Genomic DNA, 21,171 nt, shown 5'->3' on the forward strand with positions numbered 1-21,171 from the left:
GAGGCAACAACTAGCTGGGGGAGTGTGGTGAGGACATCCTGCACCCAGGGAACCCACCAGGTCAGAAACACCAGTGAGCCAGGAGGTAGTGAGACTGACCATCCCACTATTCATGTGGGGTAGAGGAAGAGAAGCAATGAATGAAGAGCACGAGTGGACAGGGAGGACAAGGGCTCTGCCGAATCAAGACACCTCTTATGCCATGCCCCAGAGCCTTGAAAAGTCCAGGCACCTGCTGGGTGAGAGAAGACATCTTTATTGGCTGAGAAGGAGAGATGGTACAGTTGATAAATGGTGCTCCTATAAGCCATCAGTCTCAGTTTCACTTGTTTCGAGGCCAGTTTTCACCAAGACGACTGTACTGAGCATCATTCCGATCTCTGAGAGGCTAAGAGATAAGAATGGGGCAGGGTCAGGACTCTCCCAGGGAAGACACCCCCCCACCAGCAGATCTCTGAGAGCTTATGCCTGAGCTTTTCAGACCCTACTGCCAGTGAATTCCCCACTACGACCCTTCATACATGCATATATAACACCTAGTGCCAATTTCTCCTTCCTACTCATTCCTTCCTCCCATTCTCATCTTTTTCTCCTCAGGGCTCACCTGATAGAGCTGGTCATTCCTCAATAGAGCTTGAGTGTCAGCAGCTAGAAGAACCAGGGAAATACAGTTATAAAGGGCACAGAAGGCTGAGACAGCGAGACTCCTACAGCTGGTCACACTGTCAGAAGTCTGCATGAGCAATATGGGCACAGAAGTTCTTTCAATAAACAGTTGTAAAAATCTTTATGAGATTTCAAGAGTGATTCCCACATGAAACATAACCCGCTCTAGCCCCGTTCCATTCCTTAGTAGATGCACACTCATACCCACACCCACAACACACACATACACACACACATGCTCTGTCCCTTCCACTTACTTATAGAGAGCCTTCCAGTCTCATGTCCAGCAAAGCAGTAGACTCCCAAAGAAAGGAGCAGAGTGGCAATGACATCAGTAACCACCATGCCAGCCAGGGTAGCTGAGTCCAGCTCCACACAGTTCTGGCACACTGAGGCAGGGAGACAAGAGGAGAGGCGGGGTGTTTTCAAGATCAGAAAACCATCCCTGCTTCCCAGGGCAGCCCCAGGACTTCTCAAGCCAAGGCCTGAACTTAAGATCCTTGGAGAAAGGCCTACTCTTCATCCCTACAAATCCCTAGGGAGAGCCAAGAAGTAGACTCAGCTTTGTAGGAAATTTAACAAAGCAAAGACCAAACCACTCTCCCAATAAGACCCCTACTGCTCTTTCTTCATTAGTTAAGCTCTCTCCAATTCTGAGACCCCAAAATCTGGCTCATACCATTATAAGAGTGACCCCAGTTTGTTTAGAGAACAGATTGGTCCACTACAGCCCCCACCAGCTAGAAAGTTCTCACAGCCAGAGGCCCCATCCATTCCCACCCAAAGGTTTAGGAGGCACATACTCCGATAATATACTTGCACAGTAGATATGTTGATGTCATTATTTTTTCCATGGCACTCATACAGTCCCCGTGGGTCCAGGATGCGTTTTCCCAAGTCCATACGTTTATTGTCTGAGAACAATTTCCCCCTTGTTCCCTCTATCCGTGTGATGCTGTTATTGCAATTCAAAAACACTTTGTCCTCAAGTTCTTCCACAGATGGCAACTGCAAAGGGCTCACTGAGAAAAAAAAATACCCCACACCCCTTGTTTTGCTGATGCTCATACTTAAGGACCACTGTCCAACAACTAATAAGGGCCAATGATGGTTGAGGTTATGAGAAGCCGGTATGAATTACCAGCCCAATGAATGGTCCAGAAGGGAACCCAGGGCAAATCCCATGTAAACAGTTTTAGTTGTTCTATCCTTGCTTAAAGGGATGGGGGCAGGAAAAAATTATATCAAATCTATTCTTGGGGCTCCACACAAGTAAAGTCTTGTGGGGAGTTTAAGGGCACCTTTCTAGATCCACTGAACTGCTTTGACTAAGAGCATCTCCACATTCCACAGAGGTACTGTGAAATCTACATTCTCCCTGAGCTTTATACTCAGTTACCAACTGGATACAAGAACATCCTCTAGAAAACTAGCGCCTCTGAAACAGGACAGGAACATAAGCATGTATACTCAGGGAGATACAAGTACATCAGATACTTCATATCCTGCACTCATGTCTTCTTGGGGATCTATTTCCAATGTAAATACTGAATGTTCCAAAGCCACTGACTCCTAGGGTAACCACTCAACCCAGTTTGCCTGGGATTGATGGGGTTCCTAAGACACAGACTATCAGTTTTAAAATCAGGCAGACAGAAATGAGTTGGTCATTCTCCTACTCCCAATCTGCCCTCCCTCGTGCTCAACCTAAAGTTAGCTTTTCTCTTAAAGCATTCCCCTGAGTGCTGGGGCATGGCTCCAGGAGTTGACATAATGATGGTCCAATAACCAATAGTCCTGGAGGCTATCTACCCTAAAGGAACAGTGTTCCCATTATCAGTCCTAGTCTCGGGTATACACATACCAGCAACATTTTCTATGGATCTTTGGCCTAAGGCATTCAGAGAGATAGTGAAGCCAAGATGTACCGCTAACTGGAGTCTGTCAAAGCCAAGAGACTGTTTCCACTACCTGGCAATACATCCCAACTCTGCTCTTCCTAACAACCCTGCCTAGTGAATTGAAGCTAGCACTGAGGGCTTTCAAGTGGACCTCACTCCAGGTGGTAATGTCCCTCTCAGGTCCCTTCTCCAAGATGCTTCCACCCACCTGGAGAAGCCTTACCTTGGGAGAGGAGGGCAGCCACTATCAGGCCAGCAAGAAACCTGCTTTGTTCCATCTTCCAGCAGAACTCATGCATTAGATAAACCCAGGTCATAGAACTATCAGCCAGAATGAGAGCTTCCCTCCCCCAACTGACTCACATACCGGAAAAGTAAAGGGTGGGGGAGGAACTAGAAGGCTCCTATTTCTCTGCTCTTTTCCGTTGATAAAGGATAAGGTAGGCTGCAGATGGGGTAGGAAGGAAGCAGGTGCAAATTGCTCTTTCTGAGCAGGGAGTTTAGGGTTGAAGTGAAAGGGAGAGCAGAGAATATGGAAAAGGTTGCCTAGAATTCTGGAAAGTAAAATGAAATTTGGGATGGTTCTTTCCTGAGTCACTGATGAAAAACAAAAACTTCAGAGTTCCTGTGAACAACAAAACTACATCTACTTCCCACCTAAAAACCGCCACCTATCAAAACTTGAGAGAAACTGTGAGTCCCATCCCATACCAGCTAAGTTCCTCCCATGCCTGGTCGTTCTTGGGACCCTGGCCAAGGTCCTCTCTGAGCAGCTTGGGAAAACAAACTACATAGTTCTTACCAGTGAGAGGTTCAGCTTTAGAGCCTCCCAGACAGAGATTTGAATTCTGTCTTCAATACTACTGTCTACCCATTGGGCCAGAGCCAGTCATGGAATTTTTCAGAGTCTAATTCCTTCAGGATCATGATAAGATTTGTGTTATTTTTCCTAATTTTAATTACAATTGACAGTCAATGTTATATTAGTTTCAAGTGTACAGAATAGTGCTTAGACATTCGTATAACTTACAAAGTGATCTCCCCTCACCAGGAAGTCTTGCACCTACCTGACATTATATATAGTTATTACAATATTATTGACTATAATCCCTATGCTGTACTTTACATCGTCATGACTACTTTGTACTTACCAATTTTTATTTCTTAATCTCTTCACCTTTTTCACCCAGCCCCAGAACTCCCCTCCCATCTGGCAACCATCAGTTTGTTTCTGTATCTATGGGTTTGTTTCTGTTCTGTTTGTTTGTTTATTCTGCTTTTTGGATTTTACAGAAGTGAAATCATCTGGCATTTGTCCTGCTCTGTCTGACTCATTTCACTCAGCACAATTCCCTCTAGGTCCATCCATGTTATTGTAAATGGTAAAATTTTATTCTTTCTTATGGTATGCAGTTATTGCCTTTTTATTGTTTTCTGATTGATTTTATAGTTCTTCTCTGTTTCTTTCTTATTCCCTTGCTCCTCTCTCTTGTATATTGATGACCTCCTGCAGTGTTATGTTTGGATTCCTTTCTCGTTATTTCTTGTATATCTGTTGTAGATGTTAGGTTTGTGGTTTCCATGTGCTTCATATATATCAAACTATGTCTATAGCTGTCCATTTTAAACTGATGATCTTTAAGTTCAAACACATTCTAAAATCACTACCATTTTTACTCACCTCCTCCACATTTATGTTTTTATCATTATTGTTTCTTCTTTTGTGTGATTGCGTGTATCCTTTAATTTACTGTTGTAATTACACACGATCATCCTAATTTTGCATTTTTTGTTACATTTTAAAAATTATCTTAATTTAGGTTTCTGATTCAAAATAATTTTGAATTTTAATCTTTGTACTTGCTTTAATGTTGATCGATCCACTGCTTTTATTATGTGTTTGTCTTTGTTGGTGAGATATTTTTCTTTGCAATATTTACTTATTCGTGTTTTTTATTTTCTTCCTCTTCTTCTTAAAGGAGTCCCTTTAATATTTCTTGTAATACTGGTTTGGTGGTGATGAACTCCTACAGTTTTTTGTTGTTCTTTTTTTGTCTAAGTTCTTTATTTATTTTTTATTCTAAATGATAGCCTTTCTGGGTAGACTCTTGCTTTCATCACTTTTAATATTTTATCCTAACCCCTGTGGCCTGCAAGTTTCTGTTGAGAAGTCAGCTGGCAGTCTTATTAGAGATCTCTTGAAGGTTACTAACTGCTTTTCTCTTGCTGCTTTTAAGATTCTCTCTTTGGTATTTTAATTGTGATGTGTCTTGGTGTGGGCTTCTTTAAGTTAATTTTGTTTGGGACTCTCTGCACTTCTTGGACTTGTATGTCTATTTCCTTCATCAGCTTAGGGAAATTTTTCATCTTTTTTTGTGTGTGTGTGTGTGTCACCCAGGTATATGTTTATTATATTTTAAAATTATATTTTATTGATCGTGCAATTTCAGTTGTCCTGATTTTTTCCCTTCTGCCTCCCTCCACCAAGGAACCCCCTCTCTCTCCAGCACTCCTCCCACCATTGTTCTTGCCCATGGGTCATGCATATAAGTTTTTTGGCTGTTTTATTTCCTATACTGTACTTTACAACCCCATGGCTGTTCCGTGACTACCTATTTATACTCCGTAGTTTCCTCACCTCTTCACCGATTCCTCCACACCTCCCTCCCATCTGGCAACCATCAAAATGCTCTCCATATCCATGATTCTTTCTCTGTTCCTCTTGTTTGCCTTGTCTTTTAGATTCAATCATTGATATATACATATTGTCAGTTTTCTGTTCATAGTTTTAAAATTCTTCTTTTTCTTAAATAAGTCCCTTCAGCATTTCATATAATAATGGTTGGTGGTGATGAACTCCTTTAGTTTTTTCTTGTCTTGGAAGCTTTTTATCTGCCCTCTATTCTAAGTGATAGCTTTGCTTGGTAGAGCAATCTTGGCTGTAGGTCCCTGACTTTCATGACTTGGAATATTCCTTGCCAATCCCTTCTAGCCTGCAAAGTTTCTTTGAGAAGTCAGCTGACAGTCTTATGGGTACTCCCCTATAGGTAACTAACTGCTTTTCTCTTACTGCTTTTACGATTTTCTCTTTATCTTTAACCTTAGCATTTTAATTACAATGTGTCTTCCAGTGAACTTCTTTGCATCCATCTTGTCTGGGATTCTCTGTGCTTCCAGAATTGCATGTCTATTTCACTCAATAGGTGAGGGAAGTTTTTCATTATTATTTTTTTAAATAGGTTTTCAATCCCTTGCTCTTTCTCTTCTCATTCTGGTACACCTATGATTCAAATGGTGTCATGCTTCATGTTGTTCCATAGGTCCCTTAAACTATCTCCATTTTTAAAATTATTTTTTCTTTCTGCTGCTCTGATTGGTTGTTCTCCACTACCTTATGTTCCAAATCACTGATTTAATCTTCTCCTTCATCTATTTGCTGGGTTTTTTTAGTATATATTATTGATTATATTCTTAAAGTAGTTGCAATTTTTTTCCCCTTTGCTTCCATCTGCCCGGTATCCCCCTTCCCTCCAACAATCCCACTACCCCTTAGGTCATGTCCATGGGTCGTGCATATATGTTCTTTGGCTTCACCGTTTCCTATATTATTCTTAACTTGCCCTGTCTATTTTGTACCAACCTATTATGCTTCTTAATCCCTGCACCATATCCCCATTCTCCCTCTCCCCCCTCCCAGCTGATAATCCTCCAAATGATCCTGTTCCTATTCTGGTTTGCTTAGCTGGATTTTGTTTTTATTTTTTAGATTCAGTTGTTCATAGTTGTGAGTTTGTTGTCATTTTAGTGTTCACAGTTTTGATCTTCTTTTTCTGAAGTAAGTCCCTTTGATGTTTTATGTAATAATGGCTTGGTGATGATGAGATCCTTTACTTTCACCTTGTCGGGAAGCACTTCATCTGCCCTCCCATTCCAAATGATAGCCTTGCTGGATACAGTAATCCTGGTTCCAGGTTGCCTTACATCACATTGAATACTGCTTGCCAGTCCCTTCCTGCCTGCAAACTGTCCTTTGAGAAATCAGCTGATAGTCCTATAGGCAACCCCCTGTAAAAAACTCTCCGCCTCTCTTGCTTCCCCCAGGGCTCTGTCTTTATCTTTCACCTTTGGTATCTCAATCATGATGCATCCTAGTTTGGTCCCCTCTGGGTCCAGCTTGCCTGGGACCAAGCGTGCTTCCCAGACCTGTATGTCCATCTCCTTCGCAAAATTTGGGAAGTTTTCCTCATTTTTTTCAATTCTTGCTTCCTCATTCTGCACTGGTTGGCTGTTTTTCTCTTCCTTATGTTCCAAATCATTGATTTGAACCCTTATTTTCTTCCGTTCACCATTGGTTTTGTGTGGATTTTCTTTCGTTTCACTTAGCATAGACCTCACTTATTCTCTTATGTGTTTGCAGTACTCAATCATATCTGTCAAGCCAGTGAGCATCTTTCTCACCAGTGTTTTGAATTCTGCATCTGTTAGGTTGTCTATCTCCTCATCTGTTAGGTTGGCTATCTCCTCGTCGTTTAGTTCTCCTACTGGAACCTTGATCCATTCCCCCTTTTGGGCCATACTTCTCTGTCTCCTCATTTTGACAGGCTCCTGTGTTTGTTTGCCTCCATGTCCCAGGTAGAACTGTCGCTCTTACTATGATGTAAGGGGCAGAACCTTTAGGGATTCATTCGTCAGTGCAGGTCGACCGGTTTCACCACGTTGTGGCGCTGTATGTGGGGAGGGGTTCGAGAGGGAACAATGTCACCTGCCCAGCACTCACTTCTTTTCCAGGCTCTCTCCCACTTCTGCACTGGACTGGCGCCCCTCTAGCTTCTGCCCTGGCCATCGTTCCCAGAGTGGGTGGGTCTGCGGATGTTCTAGGACCAGGGGGGCCCTTTAAAGAAGCAAATTCTGCTGACAGAACAGCAGTTTCTGCCTTCACCCCAACCCCCACGGGTCTGCACAGTCAGAAGCAATGAGGCTTGATTGTCCCTGGTGCTGGGACTGTGAGCTGCGAGATCTGGTGAGGAGCTGGGAACCCTTCCCAGATGTTCTTCCTGACTTTTACAATGTGTGACTTCGCTTTCTGCCAGCCTGCCGCTGCTGCTGCCACCACCGCACCGAATCCTCTCCACCCCGGCTCCACCCCTCCTACCTGTCTGGATGAGTGTTTCTTCTTTACATTTTTGTTTGCTAGACTTCCATGCAGTTTGATTTTCTGGAACTTCTGGTTGTCTCTAGTTTTGAGGTAGTTGTATTCTTTCTTAGCTGTGGAGGGCGATGCAGCGTGTCTGTCTATGCCTCCATCTTGGCCGGAAGTGTCATTTATTTGCTGTTGATGTGCTCTAATATATTCTTTATTCATGATAAGGATTTGAACAAAATGTTTGCATGATGCCTGAGACATCACATGTACTCAATAAAAGATAGCTATTAATATGATTAGCTCGTAGGCAGAATTGAGCCTTTCCAGGAAACAAATGGACTTTTTTGGTTTATGGGGATCTGAAACTCCCTACACTGCTGCAGTTGGACTGTAATTTACCTAAGGACAAAGATCACGTATGTCTCACTAATTTCTGTATTTTCAACACCTGACTTGTGCCTTCACATAACGAAAGTTTCATATATTTTTATTGACTTGCTGACTGACTGACTGAGGTAGACAGGGGCCTAAGATACTGGAAATGTATGGCCTATCTTGATGGGTTTGTCCTACCTATTTCCTTTCAGGCAGGCACCTCTTTGATGTTATCGGCTTAAAAGGACAGTAAAAAAAATTCCTGAATGAGGACCTGGACTGAGGTGGCTTTCTTCTCAGAGCTCTAGCCCTGAGCACCTGAGCAGTCTCACCTAAATTATTAGTTCTAGCAATGACAAGCAACAACTGGCTGAGATACTGGCAATAAGTGGTAGTGAAGATGTTTATCTCCCTTGTGAAGAAAGGGGCCCAGGTCATTTACCACCCAGCACCCAAGGCTATTCTCTGTGCAAGCCAGAGTCTCTGAGATGGGAATCCAGCACTCTCCCCTTCTCCCTCCTCACCACTTCACAACCTTCAGGCCTTAACGGAAAAGCAAGAGATATCTGCACCTGCAAGGCTGCTGAGGCTCCAGCTGCACACACTTGAAGCCATGGGTGGAGACTCTGGGCTCTTGCTTTCTTTCAGGGGCCCCAGCCAGAAGAACGCTGGGTGGAGCCAGGCTAGCTACTGAGCAAGCTTGCTGGTTAATGCTAGAGCCTGCTCAGTGCTTCTGTGAGAGAAGGACAGAGACTGACATGGAGCTGGGGAAGCATCTGGCTGGCTTCATACTGGCTATTTCTCTTCTTCAAGGTAAGGGCCTGCTTACGGGGTCTGGCAGCCTAGAGAAAGACTCAAAGGAAGAGGCCACCACTGGGGACAAGGATATTGGGATCCCTGATTTTGAGCCTACTGCAGCGGTCACCTCAGAGTTCAGAGAGGAGAGGGCAAAAATGAAGCCTCTTACTATTCTCTGTTAGAGAGAAGCAGCATCCCATAATAGAGATGGGGTCCTTTTATCTTCTCATAAATCAAATCAGAGAATTTAGCTGGCTAGAGAGAGAACCTAGATGTTGCCATCTTGGATTTGAATGTAGCCCAAAAGGGCACAGTCCAGAAACCTGAAAGGAAAAGATATGTGTTTTTTTGTTTGTTTGTTTTTTGTTTTGTTTTTGTTGTTGTTGTTGTTTTTACCTCAGAGCTGGGGTTAGGAGTAGATCTGTGAAGCATTCATTCAGTTGGTAAGTTCTTTCAACTGATCAACAAGTATAGTGATGTCCTACTGTGTAGTAGGCTAGGAAGATATAAAGCTAAATAAAAAAACCTTCTGCTCTAAAGAACTCGTAAACGAATTAGATAATAGGTTTCAGTGTTGCCATATTGAGTTTAAGGTATAACATAAGATGCCTGTATAAATATTAAGTTTTAAATATCCAGCTGGAAGTGGATGAACTGGGCCAATGACTACATTTGGGACTACAGATGGTTCACTCAATGGGGAAGTTAACATCATGAAAGCTGTTGAAATCACGCAAGTCGTCGTCGTCGGCAGCCGTCCGTCTCGAGAGACGATGGTGTAGCTTCTTAAGAGTATCTGCACCGCCGAGAATGGTTGTGCAGTCCGACTCGGGAGTGACACGGTATCTGTCTCCTCCCGTGTTAAATCGACATCTTGCGATGACGCTGGAGTGTCCTCTCCAGTGGAGCTGAAGCTACAGAGCCTGGGCAGGGTGATATGGAGGGTCTGCTGTTGCCCATGCAGCAGACCCCCCCTCTCTTCGCAGCTGAAGGATCCAAGGGAAAGACGGAGTCAATACAGCTTGGCTTCAGGTGCGCCGCAGGAGTTGCCGGTGTTGACTACAACGTCAAACCGCCTTAGGGACTCCGGCTCCGGATTTTCTGTCGGGGTTTACTCCCTTAGCCTTTCCCCTAAAGAGGTATGCCGCAAGGCAGCGGAGGTTTTTTGGAGTCAGAGTTTTCCTTCTCTGATGATCACGCAAGTATTACATTAGATATGAGGAAGAGAGGCTGAGGGTGGAATTATAAGGATACCTTTAAGATGTAGCTAGAGAAAAAATATCTCTGGAAAGAGAAAAGGAAATGACCAAAGAGCTGGAATAATCAGATGAGTCTAATACCTTGGAAACAAAGAAAATAGAGAACTTCCAAAGTAGAAATTCACCAAGAGTATGAAATATTTAAGAGCGATCCACTGATATAAAAATATATTTAACAATTTAAGTTGTGGTATTTGGCAAAATAAAGTTCATGGATGATTTAGAACAATAAAGTTCATGGATGATTTAGAACAGTTCCCTTGGGGTGGGATGAGTAGAAGCCAAATGGAAATGAGTAAAAAGGGAAGGACAATGGTAAAGAGGAGCAAGTGTAGACTATTTTTTAAAGAAGTTTGGGTGAGAAGGGATGAGAGTTAAGAGTGGTAATTAGAGGGGGAAATGGAGTCTAAGAAGGAATTTTTTTGAGTGTGAAATAAACTTGAGCACATTTCTAGGCTAAAGGAGAAGATAGTAAATAGATTGAGGTCCCGGAGTTGATGTTGAAAGGACAGAGGCAATAGTAAGGTGAAGGAAACCTTACCCTCTGAGACAAGAAAAAATGAAGTACAGATGGCTTTGGCTGTGGGAATTCTTGTAGATGGAAAGGAAACCGAAGAAGAAAGAACAGCATCTATGTTCTCAACAAACTAGAAAGGGAGGCAATGCCACCTTCCAAAGCTGAGCTGGGTGATGGTCGAGTGGGGGACATGAAAAGATCAGTGAGAGTGTGGAATTATTTATGAGGGACAGCACGGACCACACCGGCAACACGAGTTGAAGGACAATGCAGAAAGCCTGTGTGAAACAGCTCTTTCTGTAAAGCAGAAATCTAAGCTCAGCCACCAATGAGCTGTGTGAACCTGGGCAATGTCTCCTCCCTCTGGGCACAGTTCTCTCAGCAGGCAACTTAGGAAATCTGGCTAGATGAGTTCTCAAGTCCCAAAAGGAAGCAGAACTCAGATAAGCAAGATTGAAAGATGTCAGCAAACCCTCTTTCCTATGGAACCTGAGTTTAAAATGAGGGGTCTCTTTGTCCTTCCCATGGTGATCAGGTGGTCAGAGAGAAGAGTTAGTGAGAAATCTACTTGTTTGTCTTGTTTTTAAAAAATTCAATAATTTATTCGTTTATACATTTATTCAACAAATATAAAGTTCCTATTATGTTTCAGGCACTGTGCTGGGTACTATTCATAAACAGTTCAGCCTTGTGTGAAGGTCTAAGACAGTTGACTTTTTTCTTAAGAATATTTTATTGATTATGCTACGGCAGTTGTCCCAGTTTTCCCCCTTTGCCCACCTCTGCCAAGTACCTCCCTTCCCTCCAGCAATTCCCCCTCCCTTAGTTCATGTCCATGGGTCATGCATATAGGTTCTTTGTCTTCTCCATTTACTTTACTATTATTAATGTCTCCCTATTTTGTATCTACCAATAATGCTTCTTGGTCCCTGAACCTTTTTCCCCATTCTTCCCTTCCCCCTCCCCACTGATAGCATCCCACATGATCTCCATATCTATGAGTCTGTTCCTGTTCTAGTTGTTTGCTTAGTTGCGTTGGTTTTTTTATATTCACTTGTTGGTAGTTGTGAATTTGTTGTTATTTTACTGTTCATAGTTTTGATTATTTTTTTCTTAAATATGTCACTACATTTCATATAATAAGGGCTAGGTGATGATGAACTCCTGTAGCTTTACCTTGTCTGGGAAGCATTTCATCTGCCCTTCCATTCTAAATGATAAGTTTACTGAATAGAGTAATCTTGGTTGTAGGTCCTTGATTTCATCACTTCGAATACTTCTTGCCAGTCCATTCTTGTCTGCAATTTCTTTTGAAAAATCAGCTGACAGTCTTATGGGAACTCCTTTGTACATTAGTCTCTTCTTTTCTCTTGCTACCTTTAAGATTCTCTCTTTATCATTAGCCTTTGGTATTTTAATTATGATGTGTCTTGGCATGGTCCTCTTTGGATTTAGCTTGTTTAGGACTCTGTTCTTCCTGGACTTCTATGTCTATTTCTTTCCCCAAATTAGGGGAGTTTTCATTCAATATTTTTTCAAATAATTTTTCAATTTCTTACTCTTCCTCTTTTCCTTCTGGCACCTCAGTAATTCAGATGTTGGTATGTTTAAAGTTGTTCCAGAGGTTCCCAAGCCTCTCCTCATATTTTTCAATTCTTGTTTCTTCACTCTACTAGTTGACCGTTTATTTCTTCCTTATGTTCCAAAGTATTGATTTTAACCCTGACTTCCTTCCCTTCACCATTGGTTTCATGTGGATTTTTCTTCATTTCTTTTAGTATAGCCTTCACCTCTTCCCTTATGCATTTGCCATACTCAATAATTTCTGTGAGCATCATTATCACCAGTGTTTTGAACTCTTCACCTGTTAGGTTGGCTACCTCTTTGTCACTTAGTTATCCTTCTGAAGCCTTGATCTTCTCCCTCTTTTGAGCCATACTTCTCTGTCTCCTCAACTTGACAGCTGCCTGTGTTTGTTTCTGTGTACTAGGTAGAGCTGTTGCACCTGCTACGTTGTCAGGAACAGAGCCTTAGGTATTCATCAGTGATGAGCAACCCTTTTCACCACCTTGTGGCACTGTATGTAGGGGAGCGGTCAGAGAGGAAACAATGCCACTTGCTCAGCACTCGCCCTGTTTCCAGTCACTTCACCTGCTTCCCATATGTGACTGGCACCCCTCTAGCTGTTGTCCTGGTGATGGTTCCCAGAGTGGGTTGGTTTGCATACATTCTAGGACAATGAAGACCTCTAAACAGACTCTCCTGAGAGACCAGCAGTTTCTTACAGTGCCCCAACCCCACTTGTTTTCACAGCTAGAAGCTATTAGGCTTTATTTTTCCTGGTGCTAGAACTGTGAGCTGTGCAGTCTGGCCTAGGACTGGGATCATTACTCTGGTGTCCCTCCCAGCTTTTATAATGCACGACTGCTCTTTCTACTGGCCAGCCATAGCCACTGCCTTGCCACCACTGTGCTGCATCCTCTCTGCTCTGGCTCCTCATCTCTGCCCCTCCCACACAACTGGATGAGTATTACTTTTTTATATCTTTCGTTGCTCGACTTCCATGCAGTTTGATTTTCTGGTAGTTCTGTTTTTTTTTTTTTTGTTTTGAAGTAGAAGTACAGTATTCCCTCACTTATTGCGGGTATTATGTTCTAGACCCCCTGTGAGGTAGGAACCTTACATTTATTTTACACTCTTAAACCTACGTAACTTTAACAATATATGTATACAGTACTGCAAAGTCCCACAATATGGCAAAAAATCCACGATAAATAATTAAATATAATATTTTTTAAAATCCCGCGATACAGTGAGGCCATGATAAGTGAACCGCGATATAGAGAGGGACTACTGTAATCCTCCTTATGATTGTGGAAGGAGGTGAAGCATGTTTACCTACAACTGTATCTTAGCCAGAAGTTTGACAGTAGACTTCTTCCAACTATTTCCACCATACTTTGATTCATGCCCCATTTTTTCCCTCTAGCCATATTACCTCTCTTGTCCTTTTCCAAATCTGTATTTTTGCTGAGCTATTCTTTCGCCCCAGAATGTCTTTCTGTCTTGTGAATTCTTACTCATTCTTTAGACCCAGCCAACAGTCACCTTCTCTGGTAAGCTTTCTCTGTCACTCACACTTGGGCAAAATCAATAGTTTTTATCCCCTTTATATGTATTCATATAAGTACTAAATGATCACTTATGTTTTATTACATTAATTACATATGTAATTTTTTTCCACCTCATTGGAAACTCCTTGGAAGCAGCAACTAGTTCTTCATATCACCATCCTTTTCTTTCACTTTATTTAATCATGTCAGGAACATAAAAGTGCTTAGTAAATGTAAATTAAATCCAATTGAGTTGAACTCCAGTGCTAATTCTCTATAGTACTTCTACCATACAACTCCACTGCTCTGGGTTTTGAGACAAATTTTAGATCTACTAAACAGCTAACTATCCTAGGACATTCAGGGTTTCTATAAGAAATGGATCATCAGACTTCTGGCCAAGGTGGAGACCTAGACAGATGTACTGTGTCTCCCTCCACAACTAAGAAGGAATACAACTACCTCAAAACAAGAGACAACCAGAAGTTCCAGAAAATCAAGCTGCATGAAAGTCCAACAAACAAAGATATAAAGAATAAATACTCATCCAGACAGGTAGGAGGGGTGGAGTCAGCGTGGAAAGGACGCAGTGTGGTGGTGGAGGCAGCAATGGCAGCAGTAGGCCAGCATAAAGTGCAGTCACATGTTTTAAAAGGTCAGGAAGGACACCTGGGGAGCATCCCCAGTACCAAATCAGACCATGCACCTCACGGTTCAAGCATCAGGGAAAATAAAACCTAATTGCTTTTGACTATGCAAACCAGTGGGTGCTAGGACAGAGGAAGAAACTGCTGATATATCAGCAGATTCCACTTGTTTAAAGGGCCCTCACAGTCCTAGAATGTCCACAGACACATCCACTCTGGGAGCGACAGCTGGTGCGGCAGCTGGAGGGGCGCCAGTCTCGTACAGAGTGGGAGAAGTGCCTGGAAAAGGGGTGAGTGCTGAGCGGGTGGCATTGTTCCCTCTCGGACCCCTCCCCCACATACAGCGCCACAACATAATGAAATGGGTTGCCCTGTACTGATGAATGCCTAAGGCTCCACCCCTTATAATATAACAGGAGTGACAGCTCAACCTAAGACATAGAGGCAAAAAACACAGGAGCCTGTCAAGATGAAGAAAAAGAGAAGTATAGCCCAAAATGGGGAACATATCAAGGTTCCAGTGGGAGAACTAAGCGACGAGGAGATAGCCAACCTAACAGATGAGGAGATAGACAACCTAACAGATGCAGAATTCAAAACACTGGTGAGAAAGATGCTCACAGGCTTGATACATATGCTTGAGTATAGCAAACACATAAGAGAAGAAGTGAAGACTATGCTAAGTGAAATGAAGGAAAATTCACACAAAACCAATGATGAAGGGAAGAAATCTGGGGTTCAAATCAATGATTTGGAACATAAGGAAGAGAAAAACAGCCAACCAGTGCAGAATGAAGAAGCAAGAATTGGAAAAAAATGAGGAAAACTTCCCAAATTTTGCCTAGGAGATGGACATACAGATCCGGGAAGCATGGAGGGTCCCGGGTGAGCTGGACCCAGAGGGGACCACACCAGGATGCATCATGACTGAGATGCCAAAGGTGAAATATAAAGAGAGAGTCCTGGTGGCATCAAGAGAGAGGCAGAGAGTTGGCTACAGTGGGGTGCCTATAGGACTATCAGCTGATTTCTCAGAGGACACTTTGCAGGCAGAAAGGGACTGGCAAGCAGTATTCAATGTGATGAAAGGCAACATGCAACCAGGATTACTGTATCCAGCAAGGCTATCATTTGGAATGGAAAGGCAGATAAAGTGCTTCCCAGACAAGGTAAAGCTAAAAGAGTTCATCATCATCATGCCATTATTAATATGAAATGTCAAAGGGACTTAAGAAAAAGATCAAAACTATGAACACTAAATGACAACAAACTCACAACTATCAACAACTGAATCTAAAAAATAAAAAGAAAATCCAATGAAGCAAACCAGAATAGGAACAGAATCATAGGTATGGGGATCATTTGGAGGGTTATCAGCTGGGAGGTGGAAGGGGGAGGAATGGGGATATGGTGCAGTGATTAAGAAGCATAATTGGTTGGTACAAAATAAACAGGGGGAAGTTAAGTATAATATAGGACACCAAAGAACTTATGTGCATGACCCATGGACATGAACTAAGGGGGATGGGATTGCTGGAGGGAAGGGGGGTACTGGGCAGAGGGGAGCAAAGGGGAGAAAATTGGAACTACTGTAACAACATAATCAATAAAATATTCTTTTTAAAAAGTCATTTGTTGGAACCTTCCTCATAATTTAGAAAGAACTAATTTTTCTACCCCAAAGACAATGCTATCTTTACATCTGATTCCAATAGCTGTACTACTACTTCCCAAAACCTTCATAGCATATTCAACTTGAAAAACTCTTCCATCAGGTAAGAATGTAGAGGCTTACAGGTCATACCTTGTGCCAATTGAGCCCATCCTGCTGAAACCAGTGGGATGTACCTACCCTCACTTTAAATGCCAAGCACGTGTTCAGAGGTCTCCAGAACACTCACACTTCTAATGAACTGGATACAAATCTGAAGGGTTCCAGTGACCCCCTCAGGTCTGTTAATTTTTTAGAACAACTCACACAACTCAGAAAAACATTATACTTACTATCACAGTTTTATTATTAAAAAGAAAATCAGGACTAGCCAAATGAAGAGACACATAGGGTAGGGCCTGGGATGTTCCTGTGCATGGAGCTTCTGTGCCTCTCCCTCTGGAATCAGAATACATCACCTTCCTGGCATATTGATGTGTTCACCAACTAAGACGTTCCACTGGGTTTCATTACATAGGCATGATTAATTGAATCATTGGCCATGTGACTAAATTCAATATCCAGAACCCTCCTCTCCCAGAGTGCAAAGTCCTAATTCTCTAATCATGAGGTTGGTCTCAACCAGCCCCCATCCTGAATCATCTCATTAATATACACTCATATATAGTCCTAGGTTCCACCAAGAATAACAAAGGCACTCCTAAAATGCCAAGGGTTTAGAAATTCCTTCCCAGGAATTCATGACAGAGAGCAGACAAATTCTTTATTACACAACACCTGAATTTAATTTGGTGATTTAGGTTAACAATACAGGGACATAGGTCTAGATACTGTATTAGAATATCTCTTCATCTTTGCTTCAAATGACCACAGGACATCTGAATAACTGCATGCCCAGCTGATCCTCTGTCTCTCTTCTTCTCTACAGGTACTATTGCCCAGTCAAAACAAGGTAGGGAAATGGCTTCTTTCTATGCTCAAACTCTGTGGAAATTATGAAAATATGGCTTCCTACAACAGTAGTTCTGGTATATGTATGATAAATAGCAAGCCTCTTCATTGTCAACCAAATCAGTGGCCAGTCATGACCAGCAATTAACTGATTCTTGGAGGAGAAACAGGATGCTTGCAGCTGGCACTACTCAAAATGTTATATATGAATCAGTAGCATTTACATCACCTGGGAGCACATTAGAAACGCAGAACTTCAGCCCCTCCCCAGAACTACTAAATTAGAATCTGAAATTCTAACTAGATCTCCATGTGATTCATGGACACATTAAAGTTTGAGAAGCTCTGCTGAACAGTCTTCTTCTGATACCCTGGGATAGAGAGAATTTAAGAGGCAAGATCCTTAATATACGGTGGCTTTTCCCTTTTCAGGAAAACATGTGGTAAGAGTGGATGACAATCAAGAAGATGGTTCAGTACTTCTGACTTGTAACTTGAAAGACAAATATATCAAATGGTTTAAAGATGGAAAGGAAATAACAGCAGAAAAAAATACATGGAATCTGGGAAGTAGTTTGAAGGACCCTCGAGGGACATATTGGTGTCAAGGATCAAAGAACAATTCCAAACCACTCCAAGTGTATTATAGAAGTATGTGATCCCCTATGGTTTGTTTGTTGTGAAATTAAGCTGTATTAGCTGTTGGAAACTTCCTATCCAGAGTGAGTATGAAAATAGATGCTAAACAGTGATAAAATAGGTGCTAAACAGCCAATTCTCTTAATCTCAGCTTGCCTCTTTTTGATTATATAACAAGACAGTTCCTCCAGCTTCTTGGTAGAGCATAGCCAGTCCTGAAAGCCTGGTTTACCTTTGGGTGGGCTCCCTGGAGTGGAGCAGTCACCAATTTATATAAACTGAGTTAGGGTGGGTAGGGAAGAAAGGAGATTATAAGGTAAACAGCAGTGAGATGCAGAAAGCAATTGAGCATGGAAAAGAGGATCTGGTCTTCCTTCTATTTCACATAATTCCAGGTAATAAGACTACATGGGCTTCCCCAGGACTCCTGGAGGAGAGAGGGATATCAAGAAGCATTGTATTCTTAGTCCAAGGATCTTCCCAGGCAATTCCCTAGCCATACAACCCACAGAAGGAGAAGCCTGTTGCCCTAGCTAAACAAACGCATTATCGCTGGTGGCAGGAGAAAGATTCAGAAAAATGACTTTCACACCCTGAAGTAGGCTTGTCCCTCCCTTTCCTCATAGTGTGTCAGAACTGCATTGAACTGAATGCATCCACTGTGTCTGGCTTTGTCTTTGCCGAAATCATCAGCATTTTTTTCCTTGCTGTGGGGGTGTACTTCATTGCTGGACAAGATGGAGTTCGGCAATCAAGAGGTAAAAGATGTTCTTAGATGAGATATGAGACCACCTGGAACCCTCAGCTTTCTTCCTACCAAAACAGTCCTGAGAGAAGAGACTGTGTTGGCACATGTTACTAATGTGCACGGTTGGGTAAGGCTCTCTCTCTAGTCAGGAGAAAAGGATACTTGCTATTTTCACAGCATAGCTACCTGTTTCAAGATCCAACTCCCTCTGATTTGTCCTCTGTGTTTTTTCTTTTTTTAACTCCTAACTGAAGTAAAACCTACATACAGAAAAGTGTATAAATCACAAGCATACAGCTCAGAAAAGAAAAAATTTAACCAAGCAAGCACACCCATTAATCCAGCACCCAGTTTAAGAAGAACATTACCAACACCTTAGAAGTTCTCCATGTGGTTATTTCCAGACTCTACCTATCCCCAAAAGTGAGAACTATCCTGGCTTCTAAGATTGATTAATCTTGCCAGTTTTTGTTCCTTCTGTAATATGGACTAATACAGTAAGCACTCTTGTATGTGGCTTCTTTTACTCAACAATATGCTTGTGACATCCATCCATATTCTTGTATGTAGGTGTATTTCACTAATTCTCATTGCTATTTAGTATTCCATTGTGTGAATATAATCAAATTTATTATCCATTCCACCTCATGTGTGTATGTGTGTTGTTTATCTTTTGTGCAGCTTCAGACAAGCAGACTCTGTTATCCAATGACCAGCTCTACCAGGTAAGGGAATGAGGAATGACAGAAACATTGCTACAATCAGTGGTGATTTAAAATTTTTGGAATGGGGGCAGGAGGCAAATTATGTAGAAGATACTATATAGATAAGAAACTGCTTAGAACATACCAGATGATGGCATAGTTATCCCTTTAGGTAGAACGGGTGAAATAAGGAGAAGGGTTGAGCAAGACTGAGGTCAAGATCTAGTGAGAAAAATTAAAGAACACTGAGAGGGAAAATATATACAGAACCTCCATCTTCTTGTCCTTTCTGCCCTCAGGGACCACAGAGCACCCACTTCTAAGTCTTGCACATAAAAAACATTCAATATATATGCATCAAATTAATTACTAAAGGATGAGGGGAAATGAGCTCATGACTATGCTGTCCTTTTTAGCCTCTCAAGGATCGGGAAGATGACCAATACAGTCACCTTCAAGGAAACCAGCTGAGGAAAAGTTGAGCTCAGCAGTCAGAACAGGTGTGTCCTTCTACACCATTTCTAAAACAGTACCTTTGCATTACCTGCCCTTCCACTGCTGCCAAGTTTATTCCTTTCCTCAAACAGCTATAAAGACCAGATGTGGGGAGTAGGGTAATTATGGAGGCCCATTTCTCAAAACACAGGGGCCAGTGCTAATTTTCTTGGCCTAAGAAAATATGAAAGCTGTGTGTATCTTTAAATCTTTTCAGAACAAGAATACTGAATATTAATATCAATTCTATATAAGTGTTTCTCAATATCCACACTATTAAAATTTTGGTCTAGATAATCTTTTGTGGTGGGGATACTGTCCTGTGCCCTTTGCTTTGTGGGATTTTTAGCAGCCTCCCTGGCCTCTATTCACCAGATGTCAGCAGTACCCCTGTTTTGACAACCAAAAATATCTCTAGATATTGCAAGTGTCCCTCAAGGGCAAAATTGCTCTTAGTTAAAAACCACTGATCTATATTAACTTTTCAACCAACCAATGAATCAATCAGAAGTTTTGATTCAATCAGGAAAACAGGGCCCAAGCATTATTATTTGGTTTTCTGAACCACTTGTTGTTGTTTTTTTTTTTTTAATACAGGTATTCTACTTTGTATCCAGTTCTCAGAAACAAAGCAATACATTGTGGAGCATTCCTAACAGAGATACTTTCAGCTCTAAAACTACTCAGAGTTTCAGAGGTGACAAATGGAGAAGAAAGGTCATCAGAACAAATTTATTATTTTCTCAAAATTAAAATAAAACTAAAGTAAAAACATGTATGGTTTTTCAGTAGTATCATCTATTGGGAAGTAATTTTTCTGTAAATGATAAAAAAAAGTCAATAACCCCCTCTATTTGAATATAATTTTTTAAAGATTTTATTCATTTACTTTTAGAGAGAGAAAGGGAGGAAGAAAGAGAGGAAGGGAAACATCAATGTGTGGTTGCCCCCTGCATGCCCTCAACTGGGGACCCAGACTGCAACCCAAGCATGTGCCCTGACTAGAAATCAAACCGGCAATCCTTTGGTTTGCAGACTGGGGCTCAATTCACTGAGCCACACCAGCGGGGCTTGAATATAATTTTTTAAGTTTTTACTTTTATTTACTTTTTGTATAGGTTATAATTCACATGGGTCAAATATGCAATGAAACATCTCCCTCCACCTCTATCCTCAGCGACCGAGTTGCCCTCTCCAGAGGCAAACAACATACTAACTTTTGTATATCTTTCTAAGATGTATAATGTATTCTATATCAGAGGTATTCTAGACATACATGAGCAAATTCTTAGTTACACATTTTCTCCCTTCTCCCTTTTTATACACAAATTGTATCATAGTATACATCTTACACCTATCATCTTAAAGAAACCTGAAACTTATTTTATATCAGCATATAAAGAAGCTTTTTAAAAAATATATTTTATTGATTATGTTGTTACAGTAGTTCCAATTTTTTACCCCTTTGTTCCCCTCTGCCCAGTACCCCCCTTCCCTCCAAGCCCACCCCCCTTAGTTCACGTCCATGGGTCATGCATATAAG

General features: G+C 41.8%; 2 protein-coding genes across 2 annotated transcripts; one reads left to right on the top strand and one right to left on the bottom strand.

The window, feature by feature from the left end:
• Nucleotides 1–240: 240 nt before the first annotated feature.
• On the bottom strand, nt 241–2,926 carry CD3D (CD3 delta subunit of T-cell receptor complex). The gene is made up of 5 exons (XM_090267894.1): nt 2,791–2,926; nt 1,470–1,688; nt 924–1,055; nt 605–648; nt 241–388 (listed from the first exon to the last, which is right to left on the bottom strand). Exons 1-5 carry the CDS (start codon nt 2,882–2,884, stop codon nt 323–325), a joined length of 555 nt encoding a protein of 184 aa, XP_090124020.1. The 5' UTR covers nt 2,885–2,926; the 3' UTR covers nt 241–322.
• A 5,820-nt stretch (nt 2,927–8,746) lies between these two features.
• CD3G (CD3 gamma subunit of T-cell receptor complex) lies at nt 8,747–20,404 on the top strand. Its single transcript, XM_090267895.1, has 7 exons — nt 8,747–8,898; nt 17,020–17,043; nt 17,475–17,693; nt 18,308–18,439; nt 19,111–19,154; nt 19,550–19,633; nt 20,226–20,404. The coding sequence occupies exons 1-6, from the start codon at nt 8,796–8,798 to the stop codon at nt 19,613–19,615; spliced, it is 588 nt and encodes a 195-aa protein (XP_090124021.1). The 5' UTR covers nt 8,747–8,795; the 3' UTR covers nt 19,616–19,633; nt 20,226–20,404.
• The last annotated feature ends 767 nt before the right edge of the window (nt 20,405–21,171 follow it).

Source organism: Furipterus horrens, unplaced genomic scaffold (assembly GCF_987537825.1).
Source record: "Furipterus horrens unplaced genomic scaffold, mFurHor1.1.pri manual_scaffold_2, whole genome shotgun sequence".
Classification (NCBI taxonomy): domain Eukaryota; kingdom Metazoa; phylum Chordata; class Mammalia; order Chiroptera; family Furipteridae; genus Furipterus; species Furipterus horrens.